We start from the raw sequence: 22,071 nt of genomic DNA on the forward strand, positions 1-22,071 counted from the left end.
ACATTTACAATCCAACACAACATCCCCATGATCACACAATCAAAATTCAGGTGCTTGGCAACTGGCATGTACTATGGTTGCAACATCCGGGGAGGGTATGTGTGTGATTTTATTATTATTTGCAATCTGCCCCGAAAACCAATGAAGGGAGCCAGGTTCATTTAACTACCATGTCATTCACTTAGCAACTGCATTTATTCATTTAACAACTGTGGCAAAAAATATATATATCATAAAATTAGCCACAACTCACTTACCAACTGCTTATTTAATAACTTGGAACATAGAATAATAGAGTTGGAAGTGACCTTGGAGGTCTTCTAGTACAACTCCCTGCTCAAGCAGGAGACCCTATACCATTCCAGACAAGTGGATAACCAGTCTCCATTTGAAAGCCTCCAGTGATGGAATACCCACAACTTCTGAAGACAAGGCAATTCATTGGTTAATTGTTCTCACTCTTAGGAATTTTCTCCTTAGATCTAGGTTGCACAAGGAATTTGTCTTGGTGCATATGCTCTCAGTGTACATAAAAGAAAAGATACGTTCATCAAGAATTCTAAGGTACAACACTTAATGATAGTCATAGGGTACAAATAAGCAATCAGGAACAATCAATATCAATATAAATCGTAAGGATACAAGCAACAAAGTTACATTCATACAGTCATAACTGCAAGGAGATGGGTGATGGGAACGATGAGAAGATTAATAGTACTGCAGACTTAGTAATAGTTTGACAGTGTTGAGGGAATTATTTGTTTAGCAAAGTGATGGCATTCATGAAGAAACTGTTCTAGTGTCTAGTTGTTCTGGTGTGCAGTGCTCTGTAGCATCGTTTTGAGAGTAAGAGTTGAAACAGTTTATGTCCAGGATGCGAGAGGTCTGTAAATATTTTCACAGCCCTCTTTTTGACTTGTGCAGTATACAGGTCCTCAATGGAAGGTAGGTTGGTAGCAATTGTTTTTTTCCGCAGTTCTAATTATCCTCTGAAGTCTGTGTCTGTCTTGTTGAGTTGCAGAACCAAAGCAGACAGTTATAGAAGTGCAGATGACAGACTCAATAATTCCTCTGTAGAACTGGATCAACAGCTCCTTGGGCAGTTTGAGCTTTCTGAGTTGGTGCAAAAAGAACATTTTTTGTTGTGCTTTTTTAATGATGTTTTTGATGTTATGTCAAGGTTCCAGAAAAACTGGAACTAACCTACAGCCTAGTATGGTTTCCAGGCCTGACATGTTAGCTGTCCATTTTAGATCTTGCAATATGGTAGAACCTAGAAATTTGAAGGTCTCTACTGTTAATACTGTGTTGTCTAGAACTGTAAGAGGTAGAAGTATAGAAGGGTTTCTCTTAAAGTCTACCACCATTTCTACGGTTTTGAGTGTGTTCAGTTCCAGATTGTTCCAGTCACACCACGAGGCTAGTTGTTCAACCTCCCATCTGTATACTTATTCATCACTGTCTCGAATGAGCCTGATCATTGTTGTGTCATCTGCAAACTTTAGTAGTTTAACAGATGGATCATTAGAGATGCAGTCATTGGTATACAGAGAGAAGAGAAGTGGGGAGAGCACACAGCCTTGTGGGGCCCTGTTTAGTTTCCATCTGTTGTTTCTTGTCATGCCTTTGGTCAAAAGTCTAGGACTAATTATAATTATGCCCACTTACTCCCTTGCCCCTGTCAAAGGAAACTAAACCAGTAGCTCTAATAACATTTCTAAGAAGTAGAAATAATACTTGTGGAAACTGTGCCTAATTAAAAACAAGGTACTAACTTACTATGTTAGTAACTTATTTTACTTAGTTATTTTTTTATCCCAGAGAATGAGTGCAGTTTAGTTGAATTTTCCAGTGCTATAGGAATTTACTGCACTGTATTTGGGGAATTACAGTGAATATGGTAGTAGGAAAATGTGAAGGGTAGAATATGATTAAAGATATTGATTATCCCAGGAAATTAGGGCTTATTTAAAATTCATATTGATCCCCAAAGCATAGCAATAGTTCTGAATAAATCTGAGAGAAAGCTATACACCAAAAATCAATTTCATTTTTCTTCCTGTCATACTCACATGGCATTTTACTGATGTCATTGCTGGAACTAGAATGAATAATTCACAATTAGTAATTAATAATAGAGAAGTGGTAATGCTCTTAATGCACTTTAACCCAGTGTTATATAATGAAGACAGCAACAATAGTAATACAAATGTAGCTGAGATTTATTTCTGAGTAGGCATATACAAGATTGTGTGGCTACTCATACTAGACTAGCTGCAAAATGTCAGTAGGAGAAATAAATAAGGGAAGAGGCTCCCAAATCAAATATTTCATAGTTAAGATGTCATTGAAATAGACAGGAAAATATGATGGCAAGCAGTTATTAAAGGTTTGTAGGCATTGCTGCATAATTCATAAAGGGCTAGGAAAAAATATTTCAGTTTGAGCAGCTGAGTTCCCCCCATACAAAATAATATATATATAATCCCAAATGTGATATTTGAACCATACAGCATTGTTCTGTAACTGTGAGCAAAAAGAATGTGGCTATCATCTAGCATGTTATTCAATTATGCCCTCAATAAAACTTTAGATCTATCAAGACTCTAACTTACTTAGAGTGATTGCTCAGAGATGCACTTGTACAGGAGGTTTGCTTGAAGAAAATATGAATCAACTAATCTGTAAGCATGAACTTAGCCCAAGAAATACCAAGGAATAAGACAAAAAGCAACAACTATTTAAGATTGGCCCATCTTTGCTGTCTTTGGTCGAAGAGGGAGGCAAGGAGAAATACAAAAGACTTTCAACAGTCTCCTATTGTAGCATAGATCAATAAAGTAGATGTATCAAATTTCCTGTGGTGTTTGTTTCCTGACTTGGTCAGCCTCAAAAGGGTGGCATCAATCCTGAAGCTTGCCTGCTTTCTATTCAGAGAGGTAGGGGACCTTGCTTCTGATCAAGAAGATGGCATCTGATCCTCAGAACACCCTGCTGTGCATTGAACAGCTTGCTGAAACATTATTACAACATCGCCACCAAGAGAATTTATAAGAAAACAAATCTACCCAATCCCAGAGTTGCAATTAAAGCAGCATAAGCCATGGTGGCACAATGGTTAGAATGCAGTACTGGGGGCTACTTCTGTGAGCTGCCAGCAGTTCGATTCTGACCGGCTTAAGGTCAACTCAGCCTTCCATCCTTCCGAGGTTGGTAAAACGAGGACCCCTATTGTTGGGGGCAATATGCTGACTCTGTAAACTGCTTAGAGAGAGCTGTAAAGCATTGTGAAGCGGTATATAAGTCTAAGGGCTATTGCTATTGCTATTTGAGGCAAACTTTGCTTCAGCCAGAAATAGCAGAGCAGCCAGCAACCCAGCCAATTTCTATATTTTCATGGGAGTTTGCCAGAGAAGCCCACGTTCAGTTCTTGACTATCATAATTGTTTATGGAAGGTCAAGTAGCAGAATTTCATAAAGAACTCACCAAAGCGAATTTTGTTCTGAGTTTTAGGAAAGAAAGCCCATTTCTCTTTTCCATGGCTCCTTTTTTATAGTAGTTCTGAGTACAGCCATTCCTTCCCTCGATACTCAGAATGATTCCATCTTTGTTTCACTGAAATCCTCAATAAACAAAGTACAATATGTCTTAAACATGTGCCATGGTATCCATAACAAACTGAAGTGATGTCAAAATGATGACACAATGTGCTGATGTCATCACAAAAATGTCACAATTGCATACTTGTGCAACTGCCTGAGTTACAGTATTTGTAATACATAGGAAAGGGAGGAGAAGAGACCAACTTTGACCAGGTAGGGGATTTAATTTCAGAAGACAGTGTTGGGGATATACATTAGTGGCCAAAATTGTGGAAACCTTTTGGGAAAAGTGTATTTTCTAAAACTAGCTAATAACACCACTTTTTTTTTGGAGTAGTACCGTAAAATTATATAGCAATGGAAAGATAATTTAATCAAGAATGTAATAAAATCCTTTTATGAAGGATTTGTTATTAGAATAGCAATTACAGTATAAAGAAGAAAAGTGAAACACGTAGAAAAAACAAGATATACAAAAATTATCACATCAGTTAATACTTAGTTGGGTAACCTTTAGCATGAATTACAGCCTTACAACATCTTCCCATGGAGTGACCCAAGTATTTTAGTTCTGCAGCTGTTATAATGTGAAACCAAGATTGAATGATTGTTTCTATTAACTGGGTTTTATTGCTGGGTCGCTTCTGACTAACAAGTTTCTTTAGTCGGCTCCATAGATTTTCAATTGGGTTAAGGTCTGGGCTATTCCCAGGCCATTCCAGCAGTGGAATATGATTATCTTGAAACTCCAAAAAAAAGTGGTGTTATTAGCCATCAAACCTCAAAAATACACTTTTCTCAAAAGGTTTCCACAATTTTGGCCACTACTGTAGGGCGGTGATTGAAATGTCATTTTTAGCTAGCTGTCAAATTAAATTTATTTTTATTTATTTATTTTTAATTCATTTGTCACAACATTAGATACAGGAACATATATTGAAAGGAAACAATAGGACAGGAATGGTAGCACTTTTGTGCACTTACGCACACCCCTTATAGTCCTCTTAGGAATGGGGTGAGGTCAATGGTAGACAGTTTTTGGTTAAAGCTTTTAGGAGTTGGAGAGGAGACTACAGAGTCAGGTAGTGTATTCCAAGCATTAACAACTCTGTTAGTTGAAGTCATATTTTCTGCAATCAAGATTGAAGCGGTTGACATTAAGTTTGAATCTATTGTTTGCTCTTGTATTATTGCTATTGAAGCTGAAGAAGTCTTTAACAGAAAGAACATAACAATAGAACATCTTCCATTGTAGACATTGAGATGTTCTTTGTCTGTGATCTGCCAAAAAGACCAAGCCCACATTCAAGAATAGACAGGCTAAGAGGTTGCAGGTATGAAAGAGGCTGTAGGTTGAGCAAATTCTATCTTTAAATACTGCTGTAAAGGAATTCCAGTTCTGGCAGTGAATCCAGTTGTGTCCTCAAGGCCAGCAGCACCTGGAACTAGTCCACGGACCACAAATAGAATAAGCAAAATGGCATTTCTTCTCCACCACCCAAAGCCTAATAGAAACAATAAGAGGGACTGTTCCTTGTTGGCAGAAGCAATGGAAAAAAACATTAGTGACAGAACCTACAACAGAGTTGGCAGAATCTTATTTCATTCCTGATTTAAACTGAACTGCATGGCAGAAAATTAGCATTCTGTTAAAAAGTAGTTTTCTCCATTTTTTAAAATACTTTTTTTGGACGGGAAATGACACTAAATCTGTGTTTTTAAGGAGCCTGCATAAACCCTGAGAAGCCGTTCGTAAGAGCAAAAGAGTAAAAATATAGATTTTAGACCATCCAAATAAAACTACATCCTAGTCCTGAAAATTCTTGAAATTTATTTCTGAATGTGGAGAAAAGAGTAGTTCCTCTCTTGATGGTGCAGAATAGAGAAAGGATTACTTGTTTCCAACTTTCCCTCTCTATTCTGTTGTTCTTATGTACATAAAAGAGTTACTGCTGGACTAACTACTTCCTTTGGGACTTGTCATGCTAATTATTCACAGTAATCTATTTAGTGGCTCTGGAAAGTTCTGTGTCTTTTGGTAGATAGATATATAATTTATATTGCAGTACTTCTTGCCTCTTGTTCATGTCTCTGTTTTTGCTTCCTGTTTGTATCGTTTTTGCAAGTAAAATACTTGTATACTTACTAAAGTTTACCAAATAAACAGCAAGCTTTTTTTTTTGTTAGCTGTAATTAATTGTTTGCTTACTCTGATTTGGACACGGGGGTTGATTGAAAGTGCACTGGGAGTTAAATTGGAAATTACAGTAATTTTCCAACAGGAATTATGTTGTAAATATGGGGGAAAGTAAAAAATAAATATAGTTCAAATGACAAATCTGAAAATAATTTACTTGACTGGGTTCATACATGACTAGTGTTAGGTCAAGGTTCCAAATAGGTCAATTAGCTAAATTTATCACATCCAGATCAGCAACAATCTGGATACTCATATTCATTCATTCAGCATTTCCAAAAGCATTTAAAACAATCCAAAAGATGCCTATGAACCTTCTTTCCTTGGCAGAATCAGTGAAAAATCCATAATTATTCAGAGATTAGAAAATAGCAACATGCATCTAGCACAGTGACGGGTAACCTTTTCCGGACCAAGTGCCCAAAGTGTGCACCCCAACCCCCGAAAATTCAATGCACGCACGGCCCCCTTGCATGCAGCCTGCTCCCCCCAATGCATGCATGCCCCCCTGCATGTGCCCCCCCACAAATGTGTGTGTGGGCCTCCTGCACATGCCCCCCATGCATGCGTGGCAGAGACCCGATGACCAGCTGCCCAGCGGGAGGCGCATGTGCATGCGTGGCAGCCCTAAACTGGAGCAACAGCTCGCATGCCCACAGAGAGGGTGCTGCATGCCACCTGTGGCACGCATGCCATAGGTTCGCCATCATGGACCTAGCAAAACCATACTGTTTATTGCAGTTTAGATGGAGTTTCTGAGTAGTAGAATCTTCAGAAACTCTTTAGGAAATGTGGAGGAAACTTAAGATACTGAGAAAGTTAAGATCACCAGATCTACTACTCATTTTCCTTTCTATATGTTATGGCTGATCAGGTATTTGAACTTTTAGGGGCTTATAGTATGAAATAAGAACTTTCTCCAAGACACAGCAACCAGAGTTCGAAAATTGTTTTTCTGGAATACGTGAGGCCAGGATTTCATATTCTGACAGATCATTTGTGTAGCATGTTGTTTGCTTGTTTGTTTATTCATGTCAGAAGTATCACAGTTAAAACATCACAGTTATGTTAAATATGTAACATAAATTTAAAATATAAAATACACGATTAAAACATATGCAAATTAAAAAGATCTTGCCCAGAAAGTAGCAACATTAATTGTGTTCTGTCGGATTGCCATAAGCTCTTCAAGTGTCTAGTGATTGGGGTGCAAAGGGCAGTTATACATATGTGTTGTTTTCTGCACATCACCGCAATTGCAAAAAGCAGAAACTACTGGATAGCCCCATTTGTTCAGAATGTCTCTAGATATTGTTGTATCTGAATGTGGTCTATTCAACTTTTTCCATACTTCCCAGTTTTCGTCAAACCCAGCTCCTCCATTGGTTCCATCCAGTGTTGGTTCTTTGTAGCTTTTCATAGGTCCACTCTGCTTTCAAATTCTTCAAAGTGTTCCATTGACCTAGGAAGTTTTCCCTGGATTTTAATTTCTGATGAATTAGTTGTAGGCTATAGAGAGGGTGTTGTCTAGGTATTGATGGTTTGAGCTTTTCTCTGTATGCTTTTTCTTCTCTGCAAATAGGAGGCTTGGCAGTGCTGGCTGGGTGCTAGATCTTATCTAAAGGGGTAGGTTTAAGGCATCCTGTAATAATTCTGCTAGCTTCATTGAGAACAACATCTACTTTCAAGACATGTGCTGATTTATACCAGATTGAGCAGGTGTATTTGCCTGACGAGTAACAAAGAGCTACAGTTGTTGTCTTAAGGGCCATTGGTTTGGCACCCCAGTTAGAGCTCATTAATTTCCTGAGGATGTTATTTTGTCCGCTGACCTTTGTTTTAGTGTTGGTTTATTTTAGTGTTGGCATTTTAGTGTAGTACATTCTTTTCTTTTCTTATTTTAAGCATTTAATATAACCCTCGTCGAACACAAGTATAGAAGTCTTTATTAAGGGAGCAAGTTATTTTAACTGATTTATATAAATGTTGCAAAAGTGGGTAGGTTATTTTGATTGGTTAATTAACCTTTCTTTCTTTGGCCTCTTCTTTTGTTTTTAGAACCTAATGATCTTCCACCTCTACTGTTGATTGCAAACTCGGACACTATTGATGTCCTATACGTAAATGGAACCAGAACATCCACCTTTGGATTTTTGAGAGGAAGTGGAATTCAGACGCTGGATTATATACACAATAAGAACACACTCTGTTGGATGGAATCAAGAGAATCTTCAACTCAGTTAAAATGCGTTGAGACATCAAAAACTGGAAAGCTGACTGACGAATGGATAATTAGCAGCATTCCTAATCTTCATAGTAAGTATTGTAAGTCTGAAAAAGTGATATTTTTCTAGCAAAATTATAAGAATGTTTTATAGATTAATGGTATTTTATTAATAAGTGAATAAAATAGCACTTTTTTTTAGCATATAGTGAAGTAAATTCTTATCTGATTTTTCTTTATGTTGCTTTTGGAGATACAGACTTTGTAAAGCTTTAAATATTCTGTCTCATTTATCATTAGATTTAGATCCTGACTTTTCTTCAGGACCTTGAGGCAGCATCTGTAATGCTTCCTGCTCTCATTTTTCTTTGTAACAACAACCATGTATGGTAGTCTTGGCTGAGATAGATTGCGAGTTTTCACAGTTGAAAGGGGATTTCAGCTTGGGTTTTTTCAGTGCCAGTCTAATTTTTATATTACACAGCTCTACTTATTTAAGTGAATATAATGGGAAATTATATAGCAGCAATAGAAAGAAAAACCTAAAGAGACAGTGAAGAGGATTTTTATTTATTAATTTAAGCCTATGGATGCTCCCCATCTAAGCCAACTTTCCCTCAGTCAGCTTGCCCTATATTAACATCATGCACACATGTATGTAGAGCACTTACATTGGTTAATGATGAAAATTAGGAAAGACGGTAGCAGCCAAGGTGGTTAGATATTCCTGTGTGGTATATATGGTTAAAAATGGATGGAATAAAATATCTTTGCAGACTCTGAGGGTTATTAATACTAGCAAAAAGATATGTCCATATACACCAAAGTGTGACATGTTCTCCAGAAGGATTGCCTGAATCCCTTGCTTGATTTGGAAATTATAACTTCATTTTGATGAAGTCTATACATACATCTTTTTTACAGCCCCACAGTACAGTAGCAGTGATTCATATACAGTAATATTTACAATCAGCTACTCTGGATTTTTCTCCAGTCCCCATATCAGAACAACTTACCTTATGTGTGGCCAGAATCTGAAAATAACATTTAACACAGCACAATACTTAAGCAAAATGGTTCAGTTGAAATCGGCATATGTGGGAGTGATTGGGGTAGATTGTGGGGGTGCTACTGAGATATAATTTTAAAATATTTTATTTATATATTAAATTACTGTATTTTATTTCCAGTTTCATTTTAAACTGTATTTTATTCCAATTCCATTTTAAATTGTATTTTATCCAATTCCATTTTAAATTGTTTTAATCAGATTTTGAGAATAATTTGTGTCTGGAACTCTGCACTTTGATATGGCCCAAGGGCTAATCAATAAAGTACAAGTACAAGTCTAGTTAAGTATCCCTATTCTCTACTTCAGGGGTGTCAAACTTGTCGGTGTCATGTGACGTATTGGGACATTTTTTCCTTTTGCTAAACTGGGTGTGAGTATGGGCAGCGCATGACGCATCTGGGCCCTGCTCTACTTGTTCAATTGCATTCTTGATCTTAGGTACACATACTGTAGTGTCACCTTTCTGTCTGTTCCATGTTATTTTGTTACTGTCAACCCTCATCTCTAAGCCAGTATTTCTCTATCTCCACAACTTTAAGCTGCACAGATTTCAGCTCCCAGAATTCCACTAGCCAGCAGGCTGGAGGAACTCTGGGAGTGGAGCTCTGCACAGCTTAAAGTTGCAGAGGTTGAAAAAAACTGTAAAGTATCAAGATAATTTTTGAAGTAGCAGTGAACCTGATCTTCACCCTTCACGGCAGTCTCTAAATTTCTGTAAGCTGCTTGGCTTTCTTTTCCTTCTTTGTATAAGGCAATGAATGTTGGCCTCGCAGGACTTCTCAGTCTTTGGGCTCACATAAGCTATTTGTCTCCATCCCAGATGTACATAGAGAAGCTCAGCCATGGGTAGAGTCATAATCACTTGCAAAAAGGGTTGCTATGCTACATCCTTCCAGCATTGCAACTTGCAGAAACATTTTAATAAAGAGGGAAAAAAAAGATACCTTCATTTGAATGCATTATAAACACACACACCAATGGTAGGTTTCAATCGGTGTAACAACCAGTTCGCTTCGCTCATGTGCACCAAACTTGCACTCCGCGCAAGCACATTGCATATCACCTGGGCTAAAAATGAATGACAGTATAGCGCAGGAGTGGGTTGGAGGGCCCAGATGATGGTCAGAGTGAACTGGTTTGCTCTCAGCCTACCGTAGGAGATACCGGATTTCCCGAACCAGGGCAAACCGGCAGAAACCCACCACTGAAGACACAAAAGTAGGCAATGACATACAATGGTGTGGGGATTGTCTTTGCGTGTGAGAGTGTATGAGTCTATGTATGCACACACTTGTGGTTTGTAAGTTTAACTTTCTTGTTATTCTGTAGAGAGTAGGGATGAGGAGAACTCAGAGGTAGGTAGGTAGATAGCTGGGGAGAGAGGGAGGGAGACAGACAGAGACAGAGACAGAAAGATGGTATATAATAAACAAACAAAGAAACTGCTCAATGGGTAGGAGACTGAATTCATATTTTTAAAACTCTGCTCAGCTTGAGGGACAACTGCATCTTCTGATATTTTAAGGCCAGTAGAAATCAAAATGATTAGAGACCCACATCAGATTTATTGATGCAGGATTATGGGGTGGAAACCAAGTGTAAATAGTGGCACGCAGAAGGTCTAAGAAGCACCTGTCTCTTGTGCTAGTCCTTTCTCTCTTTGTTAAATGTTGTTCTCCTCAGGCAACGGTGGCTGTTCTGACCAATCTGCAAGGCCTATGTCTGGTTCTGTTCTCTGCTACATTCTGAGAAAGGAGAACAGGGGGATCCACAACATTTTACCCTTCTCCATCATCTCAGCCAATAAAATGGTTAAGAACTAAGGAAATTATTCTGCACCTAAAGTGAGAATATGGGTTTTGGAAGAAGTTAGAAGATGGGAGGAAGCACTCAGATGATAGAAAAGCCCTGTTCCTGAGTGGTAATGCAGGTCATCTTTAATTTACAACTGTTGCTTAGCAACCATTCAAAGTTCATTCAGAGGGCTATTTATAACCAGGATTTGAAATTATAACGGCCAGGCTCCCATGGTCACATGATAACATTTTGGGGACTTGGCAACTGGCCTGAATTTATAGCCATTGGCATGTTTACTTCCAGCTTCGGGGGGTGGGGAATATGGCTATTGCAGCCGACAGATTTGCTTAATGACCACAAAACAACAAGAACAACAACACTGATGCAGTCATGTGATAACCCATTTAACAACCAGTACAACTTACAGTGATAATTCCAGGCTCAATCATTGTCGTAAGTGGAGAGCTACCCGTAGTAACACTTGACTGGGTTTGGCCTTTTAGCAATATAGCTCATAGTCTCTAGAGCCTGAAGAAGGTTCTGAATAGTGTTTTAATTTTAATAGATTTAAATGGCTAGAGGCTTTGTGGTCTGCCTTCTTAATTCTTGTTTATAATGATTAGGATAAACAAAGACGTTACAGTGAAGCATATGCTCACTGTGAAGCTATATCTCAGGCTTCATTAACGAAAGGACCATAGAAGGCTGAGTTTTTAGAAATGTGAGCATTTTTTCCCCAGAATAAATGTGATTGTGATTAGAGAATTTAAGCACTACATAGCCAGTCTTATGATTGTTTTTAGACGTTTAGCCTTTTTGTATGCTTTCCATAATGTAGTGTAAAGTAATGCTATAATATTATCATTCCCCCCCCCCCAAAAAAAGGAAGATAAATATAGAACTACTTCAACTTGACATTTTGCATTGTGAAGGGGTTTTTTATTATTATTTTTTATGAAGCTACTGAGTTAGAGCATGTGCTTGTAAAATGAAAAGTTAATTTAAAAATGGAGCAGAATCGTTTCTGGCATAGTCAGATTCCCAGTATGTGGGGTTTTTTTTTCCCCCTGAATCATTTCAGGAGCAAAGTCATTTACTGTTTGAAAGAAATATAAAAAGAGTGAGAGAAACAATAATGTATGAAAAGGCTGGGCTATCCTGTCAGCATGTGTAAGCTCTTCAGTTTATCAATATGTTACAGAACATCTGGGACACCATGTGATGCTCCCTGCACTCAGTCTGATGGTTTTGAAGTTGATCATAAGATGTCATTTTTTGTAGGCATCATTATATAAAAACTGTCAAGGCATATAAGCCTAAGTAATGAGGTAACTGGAAAGCATTTTAAATATCTGCCACTGCATTTGTTTTCAGATCATACACTGGAATTTCTTTCAGTCCCTCATTAAGATTAAAAGTTCAGTATTTGTTTCTATCCTGTATCAGTATTAATAGAAGATAAAGCAAGCAAAATGTGCCTCTCCGCTTATTATAATTTTAGGTTTTCCACACTCCCAGAGGAAATCGAATATGTGTATTTATTTTCCTTCTCTTCTTTTTTAAAGAGTCAAAGAGATTAACGATATGATTCATTAACTGACATCTGAAAATGTTTAATAAAGCAAGGAAAGCCCAGATGTGTAAAGAAAAGCTAAAATGAATGCAAAATTAGCTCATATTTTTATCCTGAAACTTTCTCAATATTTGGTAAATTATACATGTTCAAGCTCTATACAATGTGTTCTTTTCTGGAATGGATGGAAACTAAATATAATATAGGGCTAATTGGAAAATTATGCATAACAGAATTTAATCTATCTAGTTATATTAATTATATTGTACAGATATTGATCTCTCTCTCTCAAGATCCTTTAGTTTTCTAGGTCCATGATAATTAGACTACTACTAAAGAACTGGTACTGCTAAATTTCAGAATCTAAGTCTCAAATCTATAGGAAAATGGCAGGCCAGAATACTTTGAATAGTTAGGACCAGGTAAGTTTCACTTACCTTAGCTAATGGTTCACACACCACTTCTTCGCATGTGCAGAAGCTTCTGCACATGCGCAGAGGGTATTTGATGACATCCGGGCAGGTGGGCGGAGCCTCCCATTGCCACTACCCCACCCGAAGTGGGGCGAACCAGTAGCAACCCACCACTAGTTAGGACTCTCTTGTTCAAACAGATTCTTGGAATCTTATTTTCAGAACATTAAAGTAGCCATGTTGTTTTCCAGATTCATAAGTCTGTTTCAGAAGTTGCTCTTAGTTGTTTCTGCAAGCATATATGTGTTTAATTTCTTTGTTTTAATGTGTGTATGGAGGGGAATTGGGCAACATAATGACAAGGCAGTGATTGTGTCTATGCATGCATGAGGGAGCAGGAGAGACTTAGAAATCGTTTCTCAGTTTCTTCTTTCTTTCTGCCTTCATGAAATGTGTTGTTAGTAATTAAAGCATCAGACTGCATCTACATGCAGGCACATAAAGCAGATTATTAAAATAAATATTGTCTTTCTTCGCTGCAGTTTTCTAATGTGTTTTAGGGTTACCTTTACCATAAATGCAGTAAAAGCACAATGGTTGTAACCCTTGCCTTGAAATTAGAAGGTTGTTGATTTGAAATAGAGCATTTTTAGTTACCTCAACGAAATCCTCTTTTGTTGAGCTTCCTATTTTGTCCCCATTTTTGTTTTTAATTAGGCTAGCATTGTGTCTTTTCATTGTTTTCTCCAGTCATCCGAAGTAGAAGTGTTTCATCCTAAATTCTCAAATAACTAAAATAAACTATGGACACTCTTGACTTTCCAAAAATGAGTGGAGAATTAATAGGAGTTTATTCTCGCTCTCCAGAAATATTTGTACATCTGTTTTAGTGATGGAAAAATGGGTCAGTGTAAGTGTTTAGTCTATTTCTTGCCTTCTGATCCCAAATTAAAGAATGAAGAAGGGCAGGGCCTTGTTATTACTTTTAGTGGGGTGGGGGAGAATAAATAAAAAGATGTTGAAATATAATGAATAGGTAATCTAATAATGTGTGAAAGAGGTTGAATATTTATATTCAATTCTAACAGTGACTTTAATAAGTGAACGTGTGTGGATAAAAGTGAATTTTAAATACATATGTGTGCAGTTGTATCTCATTAATTGAGCACACTGAATTCTAATTTTTCTAAATTTCATATTGGAATACTGGTTATTGAATTGAAACTTTACTTAAGTAGTAAAACGTAGATGACATTCTTCTAAAACCTTCCAGGAAAGTAGAAACAAGTCTAATGTTGACTGTAAAGTAACTTTAATTTAGAAGTGGTACTTTGCTTTTTGCTGGTTCTTTCTTTTTCCAGTAAGAACTTTGAAGAGGGCATAAATAACTCTCATAAGTATTCATACTGCTTTGGCTGGGATGACTTTTTCCATAGATAGTTGGTGCAGTTTGGACTATGTTCAGAACGTATGGGAAAAGAAGCAACAGATGTCTTCTTAATGGTGTTGTAATTGCCAATCTCATCTAGTGTAATTCTATTCATGTTTAACAGCTGAGTGGTTTGCTCGTTATTTTTTTCAACTGATGTATGATTTTAGGGACAGTGGATACTTTAAACATGACATTTTATACTGGAAAATGGGTTTCAAAATCAAATTTCAAATACAGGGGGGTGGAATCTTGTTTGCTTAGCCCCATCTGGTCTGGTACAATAAGACAGAGAGAAAGAGAAAGATTTAAAATATGATAATGATATTTTTAATGATCCTTGAGGAAGCCGAGCTGAGGACCTGGAGTCACAAAATTAAAATACATATTCTACCTTTTCTCAAAGTCATTTATTTAATAACTTTTCACCAGAAAATAAATCCATACTTTATTAAAATATTATATACATCTTTAAAATGTTAATTGGCTATTGCTTATCATCTTCATGAGATAGTAGTAAAATCAAATATTAATATTTATTAACTCGTGAGTGACAGAATTTAGATTTCCACCATCCATTTTGCCCTTCAATTATGATGCAGCAAAAAAGCAAATATGAAGTACAATGGGAAGGAAAATGGAGAGAAAATTACATGAATAGTTCAAATATCATAGGTTAATATAATCATTACATATAGTTCCTTCAATAATGTAGTTCATAAGATGCTGGGTATTTCATAATAAATTTATTGATGCTAAATTATTCTTTAGTTTAACAGATTACTTTTTTGAAATAAATACCTAGTTTTGATTTACCATCTACACAGATGTAAAGATTGCTTTTTGAACGCTGCATTTATTATTCAGCCTATATACCAAACAAGTAGGAATCTATTGATACGCTACTAAAACTCTTGTTCCTGTAACCTTTCACTAGGTGAAATAGTATATCTTAGGGCAAAGTACCTCAAATGGGCTAACTTAGAGAATGTATCCAAAATTCAGAACTCATGACTCCTGTGGAATTAAAACTGGCATAAAATAGTTTATGACATAATACAAAATGTCACAAAAGATTTATTCTGCTAATGTTTGAATATACTACACAGTTCGACATGGACTATTTTCAAGGCAGATATATCCCTGAATGTATTCCAACTTTTCCAGGGAAGGCAGTATATTAGACTTGGCATTGTTGAAGGCATTGAGAAATCTGCTAAGGAAATATCTCTGAAATGACCAACTGGTATTCATGGGCTGTCTAGTCTATTACAAATTTGTAGTTATTCGGAAGTACCATTAGTCAAATGCAAAGTTTAAGTGAGATATGTGAATCTTTTTCTTTGGATCTGGCCTAGCATGGTGGCAAAGAATAGAATAGAATAGAATAGAATAGAATTTTATTGGCCAAGTGTGATTGGACACACAAGGAATTTGTCTTGGTGCATATGCTCTCAGTGTACATAAAAGAAAAGATACGTTCATCAAGGTACAACATTTACAACACAATTGATGATCAATATATCAATATAATCATAAGGATTGCCAGCAACAAGTTATAGTCATACAGTCATAAGTGGAAAGAGATTGGTGATGGGAACTATGAAACGATTAATAGTAGTGCAGATTCAGTAAATAGTCTGACAGTGTTGAGGGAATTATTTGTTTAGCAGAGTGATGGCCTTCGGGAAAAAACTGTTCTTGTGTCTAGTTGTTCTGGTGTGCAGTGCTCTATAGCGTCGTTTTGAGGGTAGGAGTTGAAACAGTTTATGTCCAGGATGCGAGGGATCTGCAAATATTTTCACGGCCCTCTTCTTGATTCGTGCAGTATACAGGTCCTCAATGGAAGGCAAGTTGGTAGCAATTATTTTTCTGCAGTTCTAATTATCCTCTGAAGTCTGTGTTTTCTTGTTGGGTTGCAGAACCGAATCAGACAGTTATAGAGGTGCAAATGCCAGACTCAATAATTCCTCTGTAGAATTGGATCAGCAGCTCCTTGGGCAGTTTGAGCTTACTGAGTTGGCGCAGAAAGAACATTCTTTGTTGTCCTTTTTAATGATGTTTTGATGTTAGCTGTCCATTTGAGATCTTGCGATATGATAGAACCCAGAAATTTGAAGGTTTCTACTGTTGATACTGTGTTGTCAAGTATTGTGAGAGGTGGAAGTATGGAAGGGTTTTCCTAAAGTCTACCACCATTTCTACGGTTTTGAGTGTGTTCAGTTCCAGATTGTTTTGGTTGCACCACAAGGCTAGTCGTTCGACCTCTCGTCTATATGCGGATTCGTCATTGTCTCGAATGAGACCAATCACTGTTGTGTCATCTGCGAACTTCAGTAGCTTAACAAATGGATCATTGGAGATGCAGTCATTGGTATACAGAGAGAAGAGAAGTGGGAGAGCACACAGCCTTGGGGGCCCTGTGCTAATTGTACAGGTATTTGATGTGATCTTGCTTAGCTTCACCTGCTGCTTCCTGTTTGTTAGGAAGCTTGTGATCCACTTACAAGTCTGTTCCGGTACCTGTAGCTGGTTTAGCTTAGTTAGGAGAATGTCTGGAATGATGGTATTGAATGCTGAACTAAAGTCTACAAAAAGGACCCTTGCATAGGTCTTTGGAGACTCAAGATGTTGTAGGATGTAGTGCAGAGCCATATTAACAGCATCATCTGTTGATCTATTTGCTCGGTATGCAAATTGCAAGGGGTCTAAGAGCGGATTCGTGATGGTTTTCAGGTAGGAAAGCACTAGCCTTTCAAAGGTTTTCATGACTACAGATGTTAGAGCAACAAGAAGTCAGCAAATGAATGAATGAATGAATGAATGAATATGAATGCATGAAAATAATGAAAATGGATAATGAATGAATAAATGAATGAATATGAATGAATATGAATGAATGTAAATAATGAAAATGGATGTATGAATGAATGAAAATAATGAAAATGAATGAATAATATGTCAGGTTTAAATATATGGCAAGCATTATCTCAAAAATATTCATCACTGACAAAATTTTAAAATGCATAAAGTAGAGGAAAAATCTAGAATGCACACATCTTAATTCTCTATTAGAGTTCACTTAACTTGGAATTGTTTCTTTTCAATTCCTTCCTGGCCCAAAGGTCAGAGCAATAATGTAAAAAAACTGCAATGTTTAATCTACTTTTCTTCTATTATCTTTTTTGTTTGTGTTCATGGGTATGTATGAGAACAATAGCACAAAATATAAGCAGAACAGTAATAGTATTTAGATCTTTTTTCTATTTAGGAAGATTTATTAAGGTTTCTGGGTTCTTAAGACAATTGGATAGAATGTGGAAACTGGAAGTGGGGCAGGAAGACCACTACAGAAAGTATAATATTTCAGTAAATATATTTTAACCATCTAATATAAGATGGAAGAGTGGCTAATGGTGATAATATGAAACTAGGTAGAAAATTAAATCTTTGAGTAAACACACAATATAACCTCTTTTATGTAACTTTAGTGATCAATATAAACAGTAAGAGACCTATTTCTGTAAAAAAAGTTTTATAAATAAGCTGCCAGAGTTCATTGAATAATATACATCAATGAAAAAAATCACTAGGAAAGAACAATAAAATTGGCACTATATAATGTCTTTATAGAGTCAGTGAAACTACCATGGATAGCTTATTGCCTATAGCTCCAATTACCAAATTTTAAAAAGGGAATTATAGAAATTATAGATATTGATAAATATTGATTATAGAAGGGAACTGTCTTCTCTTTAAAGATGTCCATGTATGAATATTGATACTGGCACATTCTATATATGAGTATATAAATTAGAAGCAAAGGGAAAATTGATAAAATCAAGTAATATATGCACCAGAGAATTCAACATGCTCAAAATTTATCAGCAGAATGTTGTACTTTGGGAGGTTTCCCCCTCCCCAGTTGTGGTAGAGTTTGGGTTAAAGTAATCCAAAAATGTCCCTCCTGTAATATTTCATCCTGGGTTGACTTCCTGGAGCTTTCAAGAAAGTTGGAATCTGGCTTGAAGCTATGTGCCTCTGATGTAAACAAAGTGTCTATCTGAATGGATTTTGTTCTTGTTTGGTTTGGTGTTGTTTTGTTTGTTTGTTTGTTTGTTTGTTTGTTTTTTGTCTCCTCACAGATTTGCTATTCATGATGGCTTCTTACCATTCACAAGTTCATAGCAGTATGCTGTGGGATATAACTTGTTGGTGATCCCTGTGCATTGTTTATGGACTATGTACAATCATTTAGCGATTTTACTATTAGGGCAAACAACATTTCAGAGAGATACACAATCAATGGATTCATTCTCAGTTGACCTAGAAAAAATAGCAGATCCTGCACTTGCAGGAAAATGCTGGGAAGAAAAAAAAAGAATTTAGTGCAAATATTCCCTGGAAGAATCCAGTCAGGTTGTGAAAAAGCAGGAGCATTTTGTTCCTAAATGAGTTCTGGGATATGTTTAATTGTAGCTATGCCAAGTATTTACCTGAAAACATTTTCAAGATGAAATTTATACAGACAAATCTGAACAGATGATAAGTCAGATGGAATGAAATATATATATATTTGTTGACAACAGAGTTGTAAATATTATTCTGGGCAAAGAAAGCTGCTAGTCGGTAGCTCATCTTCAGCTCAATAGGAAAGTGGAAAGAAAATTCACAGGTCCCTTGCCAATATGAAGCAATTTCACAAGGACTGATATGAATCTTCTTGAATGGTATAAGATCTGCCAACATTTCAAATCATTAGAACTATATTTCCCTTGATAATTGCCATTAATTTTCCATTCCGTTCAGTCTGTAATGGATTGTTTCCTTTGGCAACTGTGACAGTTGATATTTATTGATATATATAAAAAGATCTACTAATAAGAAACTTAGTTTCCTGTTCTGATTAAAAATTATATAGAGGGTTGCTTATTTTGCTAATAGAGGGATAACAGATAAACCAGTTGCTTTACCATGCAGAAATCATGTTATACTCACTTTGAAATCTTTAGAAAGGATACAGATAATATAAATCACTGCTTATTGCTTTTGAATTCTGAATAACTTATATCCAAGAGACCTAAGGCAATGTCTTCTTCAAGGTTTGTCATGCTAGATCACATGGAAAGGCGTATCTGTGGCAACAGTTGGTTCATTTACCTGCCTCATGAAGCCAAGCTTTTTACATGGAAGAGATGTACTGTATATGGAACTTTTTTCTCTGTTGGATAGCACTGATAACAATAACAAAAAAAAAATCAGTGACTAATTAATAACTGGCAAAATGTTTCTGATTCAAAATGATCCATGAAAGGAATAACACAAGGAAACTATAGGCTGATAACATGCTTACCTACAATGTTAAAACAAATCTTGTCTAAAATGCTACTAAAATTTCACATTTATTTGAATGATCTGAAGCTTTATGGAAAATCAAAAGTTGAAATCCATATATTGGTAAACACTGTAAGAAAATTTTAGTGCAAGAATTTTGCCTAGAAAAATGTAGTACAGTAGAAGCGTAAAATCACAAACAGTTTGCCTAATAGGCAAATCATTAGAAGCCATCAGAATGATGCTTACAAGTATCTCGGCATTTTGCACTTGGATAACATCAAGCATGGACAAATTAAAAATGTGATGAGTAAATAATACATCTAAATAATGAAAAACTCACTGAAAACAAAATTGAACAATGGAAACACCATCAAAGCCATCAATACCAGGACCATGCCTGTGATATGAAATGGAGTTCTTAACTGGATATAAGATGAACAAGTTGAAAAACAATATAAAAACAAGAAAACGGATGACTATTCAGTATGCATTATATCTCCATAGTGATATTGATTGATTACAACTGCCGTGCAGAAATGGAGTTTATTACAAGTCAAACAAACTGTTTGAAGAAGAAATTGTCTGATGTAAAAGACGGTAATGTAATAAAAAGACAAAAAAAATGTTGGCAAGGAAAATCATTACAGGGCCATTTTTGTACAAAGTATCGAGAGAAAAGTGGATAAAGATAAAACCTGGCAATGGTTTACAACCAAAACATTTGTTTAAAAAAGAAAAAAACTGAATGCTTAATTTGACTACAGCTGTGATTTCACATTTTTCTGTATATAGTAATACTAATAAATATCTAAACAGTCTAAACCAGGGATGTCAAACTCTAGGTCCGCGGGTCGGAGGCATCATGTTCTGGCCACACCCACCCTCATTTTAGCGAAGGGGGAAAAGTCACAATATGTCATGTGACAATAACGTGACAGCGGTCTAAACCATCTAGCTAACTGAGCTAACTAGCTAACTGAGCAACCAACCATAGTAATGAATCAAACAACATCTGCTTATCCCAGATCCTTGGGAAAGACTTGATAGGTGGACAGTAATGTCAAATCCATCCTAAACATCTGGCTGAGTGTGCAATCAACAGTAATTTAACTCCCAGGACCTCTGGGCAGTTTACAATTGTCAAAGCATTTAAAACAAAGAACAATTCAAAATTAGCACAAAAGAACAATGATTGAAAACAAACAAATAAACAAACAAACAATGGGAGGAGAGAAGATAAGAAAAGGGCATCAACCATCTTCTCCAAAGCCCTGGGCAAAGTGCCAAGTCTTTTAAAGCCTTTAAAAATCCCAGTAGGGTGGGAATCCAGAATCTCAAACCTCATTCCAGAGGTGTGTGGACTTGTTCCCACAGAGGCTTTTAAGAACACTTTGAAATGCTATGAAGGCCTTGGTTGACTGGTTGGTTGGTTGGTTGGTTGGTTGGTTGGTTGGTTGGTTCGTTGGTTGGATGGATGGATACTTCATGAAAATAAGGAGATATGTGGGGACCAAGCATGTATAGGGAAAAGTGAGTTTCCTTTTCTTTCCACTATTAGTTTACATTTTATTCAAAATGTTGTTACTGACTGGAAAGTGGAAGGAAAGGGAAAGTAGATGTTATCCTGGCCTAAACTTCACCTTTTCATTTGCCTTTTCATTTACAGCTCCATTGTCATGCGTACAAAAACACATGTAGACTTGTAAGTTAGGTTATAATGGAAGAGAGGTAAATTTTGGTCTTAGTTTTCTATGGTTCATCAGCTCATCTGATACCGCAGAATAATTCTTAGGGATCCATGAGAAAGTTGGAATCAAAAGGGAAAGTAAAATGTTAGTCCAACCTTCCAGCTTAAAAATTCAGCCTTCTAAGACAGGGTTTCTCTCTCCTCTCCCTCTCCCTCTCCTTCTCCCTCCCTCCCTCCTTGTTTGTGTGTGTGCTTGTGTGTGTCTGTGTGTCTAAAGGTAAAATGGTCTTAGATCTTTTTTCATTTTTTCATTATTTTTATACAGCTTATCAAAATATAAAATGGAAATGAAAAGTGGGAAAGTATAAGGGTAAAGGGTAAAAAAGAAAGAAAAACATTGCCCTTTGATTCTTTTTAACCCAGTAGAATAAAATAGCACAGCCTCAACTTTTTACTTTTTATTTTTACATACTTTTCATGTAATAGCCAATAATCAGCATAACCCAGAGTTTTCACTCTTTTTTTTCCATCTAAAGAACAAAGTCCAGTAATGCTTTGCAAGTAGAAACAAAGTTGTATTTTTTTCTTTGATTAGACCAGTTAATTTAAAATGGCATCTTAGCTCTTATAGAAGTTTAAAGTATCTCCTTTATATCCCTTTTTTTTTGTCAAAACATTATACACAAGCATCAACATAAAATAACTACATATCATATAAGCATATATATGAGCAAAAGTA

General features: G+C 36.3%; 1 protein-coding gene across 1 annotated transcript in view; it reads left to right on the forward strand.

Moving 5' to 3' along the window:
• LOC131203454 (low-density lipoprotein receptor-related protein 1B-like) overlaps positions 1-22,071 on the forward strand; it is a 298,673-nt gene that overhangs the window by 109,712 nt on the left and 166,890 nt on the right. The window contains exon 5 of the mRNA XM_058193741.1: positions 7,859-8,116. Coding sequence (XP_058049724.1) covers positions 7,859-8,116 — 258 coding nt within the window. The remainder of the gene's footprint in view (positions 1-7,858; positions 8,117-22,071) is intronic.

This window comes from Ahaetulla prasina, chromosome 1 (genome assembly GCF_028640845.1).
Source record: "Ahaetulla prasina isolate Xishuangbanna chromosome 1, ASM2864084v1, whole genome shotgun sequence".
Lineage (NCBI taxonomy): Eukaryota > Metazoa > Chordata > Lepidosauria > Squamata > Colubridae > Ahaetulla > Ahaetulla prasina.